Source organism: Brassica napus, chromosome C7 (assembly GCF_020379485.1).
Source record: "Brassica napus cultivar Da-Ae chromosome C7, Da-Ae, whole genome shotgun sequence".
NCBI classification, from domain to species: domain Eukaryota; kingdom Viridiplantae; phylum Streptophyta; class Magnoliopsida; order Brassicales; family Brassicaceae; genus Brassica; species Brassica napus.
The window spans coordinates 6342358-6349733 of NC_063450.1; the positions used below are offsets into that span (position 1 = coordinate 6342358).

Genomic DNA, 7376 nt, shown 5'->3' on the forward strand with positions numbered 1-7376 from the left:
TCAGTGTGTGATATGATCCACGGCAGAGAGGTCATGGGACGCCATCAAAATATGGATAAAGGACTGCAATGTCTGATATATATGGCATTACCGAATGCAAGAGAGATTGATAACCGAGGTCCACGAATGTATTTGGCTGCAGAGCCATAGTTTTATAAGACTGTAAAATCCTTGCAGCAATGATCTTGGACGCTCATGGAACGAGTTGCGGACATATATAGACAATGTCTATAATTCAAAACATGAATCGATCAGAATATAGTATGGTCGATGGTAGTCTGCACTTTATCATCATAATAGCCAAGGTATTCGAGAGCTTATGTGGTTGAGATCTATGACTCAACATGATAATAGAGAAAGATCAATGGACAAGATATTGATACACATCCGCGTAGAAGATACACCGGATCATAGGTTTACAACCTGAGATTATTAATTCATGGAACCATGCTCGGTATATTATCCATATACACACGATTTGCAAAGACTCATGCACACATGAGTTTGCAAAGAACCGACAGTGATCTTTGAGTACAATGCAATCCGCATTGCTCAGCACATCTACTTTACTAAGACACACGATGTCAAAGGACATGAGAAAAGACCGAAGAGGTCGAAGTGGTCCAATTACGGTTCAGTAATAACTTGACCGATTTGTTTACTTCCCACCTGCACATTCAGGAAGATCACGCATCAGATGCGTAGACTAAAGAACTTCCACTGAGGTTCACATCAGGGGGAGTAGTACGTGTTGTACTTTTTTTCCTTCATCATGGTTTTGTCCCACTGGGTTTTTCTGATAAGGTTTTAATGAGGCAACGTGAAGCATATTACAATCCTGTATGGTTATGGCATCCAAGGGGGAGTGTTATAAATCAAGTGATGAATGTCCATAACCGGCCCGGTCCATAACCGGCCCAAACCCTAGAAGAAAGAGACATAGCCGAAACCCTAGAGAGAGGAGAGAGAGGCGGCCGCATGCCTTAGATGAGAAAGAGAGGCGGCCACAAGCTTTAGAGAAAAGGAAACCCTATTTTCTTTTCCTTATATATATAATCTTTCCATTTATGTATTTAGTAGTTATCCTAAATCTAGTTGGATTAGTATTTGTACTCTTTCCTTTTATCTCTATCTTGTAACCCTTATATAAGAGATGTCTTATTCATTAATGAAATACACATAACTATTCAGTCTTCAATCTTCTAATTACAACAAACTTTTCGGTTGTGGAGAGAGGAAAAAATAGAATAGTATGGAAATGTAAAACGACGGACTTGAAGAATTACCGTGCTGTTACATTATGGAGAGCATATAGAGGAGCCGCAAGGGCTCGATGTGGTCAGATACGCGAATATATTGCTGATCTTAAAGGTGTTTCTTTAGTGAGAAATAAGAAACCGACCAAAGAATTTTTTCCTTGGGGTAAACCACTCTATAAGGGCTAGTATTTATGAAGCTTAATTTTTTTTTGGTGCCTTGTACGTAGGGGTGGGCACTTTACCCGAAATCCGAAGTGGCATCCGAACCCGATCCGAAAAACCCGAACCGAAATCCGAACCGAAGTAGCAAAATATCCGAACGGGTATTAAATTAGGAGAAATTGGATATCCGAACCCGAACGGGTAATATCCGAACCCGAATGGATATCCGAAGATAACCGAACATATGTATAATTAACCTTATATTTTTAATTTACATCTTTCATTTTATATAAAATATTTATATTGATACTACACATACTTTAAATTTATATGATATACATACAATTACGTAGAAGATGATTTGCTATGCACTTAAAATACATGTCAAACTTTTTATTTCAACAATTAACAAAAAGTTACATCCAAAATTTAAAAACAATAACCAAATTAATGTCTTTTTAGTTTGAAAATGTTATGTCCAAATCTATTAACCATTCAATCTATTAAAAATACAAAAAATAGTTAAGTGAAAGTTATATATTTAAATACAAGAAATTTGAAAAATGAAAATTTTAATTTTTTTTTTCAAAATCTAAATATCCGAACCCGATCCGAAATAACCGAAACCGAACTAAAAATACCCGAACCCGACCCGAAGTACAGAAATACCCGAACGGGTTCTACACCTCTATACCGAAATACCCGAAAATCCGAAATATCCGATCCGAACCCGAACGGGTACCCGAACGCCCACCCCTACTTGTACGTTAAGCCATTTTATTTATTTATTTTGGGTTATAATATACAAAAGAATAACAAAAGTCTATAAATGCAATTCATTCAGTTTATCTTTATGTCTTGTTTGATTATTTTTGAGTAGTTACCATGTTAGACTTAGGGTTTATATGGTTATGGTGAATTACTGATATTAGAACTGCTAAAGTGATCAATTAACATTCTTCACAGAGTTAGGACTTATTGCTTGTATTCTAAAGTAGTTAACTAGGATCATGATTTGCCTCTCTCCAAACTCTTTCATCCATTAGCGTAACATTAACAACTTGAGCTATATGGTCCCTTTTGTTCTCATAAACAAGCTTATTACGGATTTTCCAAATTCTCCAACCTACAAAGAATGGAAGATTATTTAGAGGTTGGGAATTTTTCATTATGTCCATCAAGTTCTGGAAAACCTCAAAGATAGCATTGTCAGATTCATGTTGGCAAGAAAGTTCGCTAAGAGAGAAAGACCAGATTTCTTTAGCCACTCTACATGATATCAACATATGATAGATATTTTCAATCGCTTCTCCACAAACCTGGCAATATCTATAGATTATGATTCCTCTCATGTTCAAATTTTCAGCCACCGATAGGCCTTTATGAAGAACTTTCCACCAGAAAATCTTTAATTGAGGGGGTATGCTAAGATTCCACAGCCTATTAATGAGGTTATGCTGATGCATTAAAAGAGGAGAGGAATGAACCTGATTGGTAACGTCCTCTTTATCCACTGCTCTTTGGACATGGTACCCGCTTTTAACTGTATAATTTTAAAACGAAACAACAAATGCAAAAATATAATCAAAATTTGGGGCACAAAATTTTGCAAAATCATAACAAAAGATTCTAAAGAGAAAGGCACGACTATAGCAAATCTTCGAGATTTCAGAACACAATAATGTCCAAAAGGAAACACAGCAAAACACTAACAAAAATATTTTATTAAACCTAGTCGGCCTTGGCAGCAGAAGCAGCAGCTTGCCCTCTGATACGACCAGTTCTCCTAGCAGCAATAAGACCAACCTTCTGTCCCGGAGCTGCATCACGTCTAACAGCACTGACGTGACCAATGTGCTGATGGTTACCTCCTCCATTGGGATCCTCCACTGGATTCATATAGCCACACCACGAACCTTAGGCCATGAGTTCCTCTTAACACGGTACTTGTGGTATGCGTTTTCTGCCATGAGAATCGGCTTCTCAGTCTTTCCACCACCAGCAACTTGACCGATCATAGCCCTGCATCCACTCGGAACAATCTTCTTCGAAGCAGATGGAAACTTGATCATCTCACAACATATATAACCCATTAATCAAAGTGAAATTGAGAAACAAATGTATTTAAACCAATCATTCTTTACTACAACAAATTATTATCACGATCAATTTAACCATAGCTCATATTCAAAGACAAAACCTTCAGAACCATATTCAAATAAGATTAGCATGGCCTTTGCCCAAGAATGACATGCACAAATTGAGAAATGTCCAAATTGTTTTTTGTTTCTAAAATTTTTCGGATCGGGTTTGGTTTTCCATGTTTCGAGTTTTGGATGGACCAACATCCACGGAAACTGCTCCGTGGTTATGAAACCCTATTACTTGTCATGAACCCTTTTTGAACAAATTCTTCTTTTAAGAACCAACTGCCATTGATGCCTTTTAATTGAGGATTAGGCATCTCTTCTTCTGTGTACTCAACACTGCTCAGATTTCCAGTTTAGACACAGAAACAGGAGAATATGGAGGCTTGTCTCTTACTACATTCACATAAGTACACCTGTGAATTTTCTATGCATTTCAAAGCAAATCATTTTGTTAAGAAAACGCTTTAACGAGCTAAGCAGCTACGTTGCTCACATCTCTACTTATATCTGAACTTTCTCAGTATTTTAGAAACATGATGATGAAACGTAAAACGAACATATTATCAGGAGTTTTGATAAAATAAGATCCTCAATGAGCACAAAAGCTTACATGAACGCGCCAAAGCTGTGTATATCAGTGAATGTGACATAAGTAACAACGTTGAGCACAAATTAAGTTTGTGCCTAGACGAGCTCTCTCTCTCTCTCTCTTCCCCCACACTCTCTCTCTCTCGACCTCAAGCGCGTCTCTGTTTCAACTCCGGCGTCCGGTGGCGCGTCCGCGCGCGTGCCGATGCCGGAGGTACCCTCTCTCCCCTTTTTCTCATCTGCTTTTTGCTCTTCTCCCGGATCCATCGTCTTCAACTGATATGCTCTCCGATCTGCGACAGAGGCTCTCTCCGGTGAAGTGCGCCGCTCGCGAGGTGCTCCGACTCCGGCGTGGTCGCTGCTTTGTGGATTCGAGGCGAGGTTCTAGTTGGTGGTTTCGACTACAGTCGGTTCCGTGGAAGGGCTTTTGGGTTTTGGAGCAGGTCCTTTTTCAGTTTCTAGATCTGCTTCGGGTTTATCTCCGTGTCGAGAACTGCGGCTTGTCTTCTTCTTTGTCTACGGTGGCTCTGTGCTGGAGTAGGCTTGGTGGTCAATAGACTAACGGGAGCGGTTTTTGCGGTCCATTGCGGTGTCGTAGCGGGCTCTCTCCTCTGCCTCTTAGTCACGTGTGTTCCGGTGATTCGTCTCGTCGGAAGCGGGTCTTGAGCGGTCGTGTGCAGGCGGAGATGGCCGACCTCTCAGTTCAGACTTGCGTGGTTTCGTCGGAGGGTTTTAATCAAGTAGTCGTCCATGGCTCTTGTGGACTTGTCGACGCAAATCCATCACGTCCGGAGTTCTTCGTCTGTGCGCCTTCTCTGGTTTCTTTAGCAATTGCTGAGGCTTTTGCTCTTGATTGTCTCTTTGGTTTTATGTGTTTATGCCCGCTCTGTCGACACCGGAGTTGGGACCTTGCAGCTTGGTATCGTCCCTTTGGTTCTCAAAGGACGCACTTGGCGAGTCGGTTCTCAGGAGTCATTAACCGGCTCGGTGTCTCCTTGTGGTCTTTGCTTGCTGTCCCAAGACCACGCTATTTTCGTTTGAGATAATGTGGTGGCGAGCTTGTCTTCCTTGCAGGTTTTGAGACCCTCTAGATCGGGAGTGGTGGTAAACCCAACCCGCCTTTGTAGTTATGGTGGCGGCAGTGGCGAGTGCTTACTCGGTTTGGGAGGCGTTTCAAGCGTTGTGTGACGTTGTGTATAAGCCCGGCTTGCTCGTAGTAAGTTCTAGAAACACTCCTCTATTGTTCGTCGAGCGCCTCATAGACGGTATCGGTTACATGCTTTGTGGAGTTCATCGGAGGCTAGCTACACCGTAGATGACATGAGAATTCCCGGCATCCGAGGAAACGAGGAGAACCTCACCTTCCCGTGACCATCGTCGAGGGTGAGAACGGCATTCGATTCCTAATGATTCTGAAGACGTCTAGCGGAATGTGTCGGGTTTAATGGGCGGGCGAAGCTAGTTTGTATTAGGATAAATTGGGTTAATTTGTTCAAAGCGGGTCTGTAACCGAAACTGATTTCCCGGTTAAGCGGGCTTTTAATTAATAATAAAAAAAACAAAAAAAGTTTGTGCCTAGACTTGAGAAGAGTCATCAAAATCTTCGCCGATTATATATTTAAGGTTGTTTCTTCAGCTTTTAGAATATTGTTACAAACTGACGCAAGATTCGATTAGCATCCAAAAGTATTACCACAAATATATAATTTAATTTTAGAACAAAACGAGAAATGCACAAATATATTAAAAAAATGTGAAATGAAAATTGAGATGCAAAGGCATAATAACTTCGACAGAGAAGGACAAGATTATAACAAAGAACAGAACAAGGTCCAAAAGGAAATACAACAAAACTCAAACAAGCATCTTAAAACTAGTCAGCCTTGGCAGCAGAAGCAGCAGCTTGACCTCTGAGACGACCAGTCCTCCTAGCAGCAATAAGACCAACCTTCTGCCCTGGTGGTGCATCACGCCTAACAGTACTTGCGTGACCAATGTGCTGATGGTTACCTCCTCCATGAGGATGCTCAACTGGATTCATAGCCACACCACGAACCTTAGGCCATGAGTTTCTCTTCACACGGTACTTGTGGTAAGCGTTTCCTGCCTTGAGCATCGGCTTCTCAGTCCTTCCTCCACCAGCAACTTGACCAATCATGGCCCTGCAACCACTCGGAACAATCTTCTTGGAACCAGATGGCAGCTTGATCCTGTCAAAACATATACAACCGATTCATCAGTGTAAAATTGAGAAACAAAAATGTATTCAAACCAATCATTCTATACTACAACATCAGTTTAACCATATCATAGATTCAAAGACAGAACCTTTGGAACCAACACAACACCAACCAATCAACATATCTCAACGATTAGATTACATATAAACAGATATGTCTGAACCCAGAAACAAACCTAGTAGTGTCGTTGTCAGGGTTGTGCGAAATAACAATAGCGTAATCACCAGAAGCTCTAGCGAGCACACCACGATCACCGACATGATGCTCGACGTTACAGACAACAGCTCCTTCGGGGATAGCTCTAAGCGGGAGAACATTTCCGACAACGAGAGTGGCTTTCTTACCGCAGTACAAGAACTGTCCGGTGTACATGCCCTCGGCGGCGACGAAGAGCTCCTTCTGCTTCTTGTAACGGAAAGGATGACGGAACGCGACGCGAGCTAGCGGCGCACCACGGCCGGGATCGTGGATGATCTCGGTCACGACGCCCTTGAGGTATCCATTTCTCTCGCCGTAGTCGAGGCTACGGAACTTGGCTGGACCCTTGCGGTGGTGGGTGTGGGATTTGAAGACGGAACCTGCTCCCTTACGTTGAGCTCTGATGACACGACCCATTGATGGATGGAGGCTCGACGGCGAAGATTACAATTACGGTTTGAGACCGAAGTCGAGAGTGAGAAAAAAAAAATGACTTTTTATTGTGCAACCTGAAGTCGTTTCAACCCTAATAGGCTTGGGTTATTAGAATTAAAGCCCACAGTATCAGTCTAAACTCATACAAAAGCCTAAATCATGATGAAAGGTTTATAAATCGATGCTTGATTGTCGTTTCTGTCATATCAGAGCAATTTGCACTTTTGCCTCAAAAAAAGAAAAAAGCTATCTGCACTAGGCTTGGCCGATTAGTTTACCCATTTTTTTATTAGGATCTCGTGTCTTTGGTTTTCGGGTTTAACTTTCTAAATTTTATTCAAATT

At 41.4% G+C, this 7376-nt stretch overlaps 1 protein-coding gene and 2 pseudogenes across 1 annotated transcript; 1 reads left to right on the top strand and 2 right to left on the bottom strand.

Moving 5' to 3' along the window:
- Positions 1 to 2150: 2150 nt before the first annotated feature.
- Positions 2151 to 5749, bottom strand: LOC125589906 (annotated as a pseudogene).
- On the top strand, positions 3591 to 3703 carry LOC125591060 (annotated as a pseudogene).
- Positions 5750 to 5880: 131 nt separating the features above from the next.
- Positions 5881 to 7171, bottom strand: LOC106352080 (60S ribosomal protein L8-1). Its single transcript, XM_013791763.3, has 2 exons — positions 6575 to 7171; positions 5881 to 6369 (listed from the first exon to the last, which is right to left on the bottom strand). The coding sequence occupies exons 1-2, from the start codon at positions 7012 to 7014 to the stop codon at positions 6033 to 6035; spliced, it is 777 nt and encodes a 258-aa protein (XP_013647217.1). The 5' UTR covers positions 7015 to 7171; the 3' UTR covers positions 5881 to 6032.
- Positions 7172 to 7376: the final 205 nt, after the last annotated feature.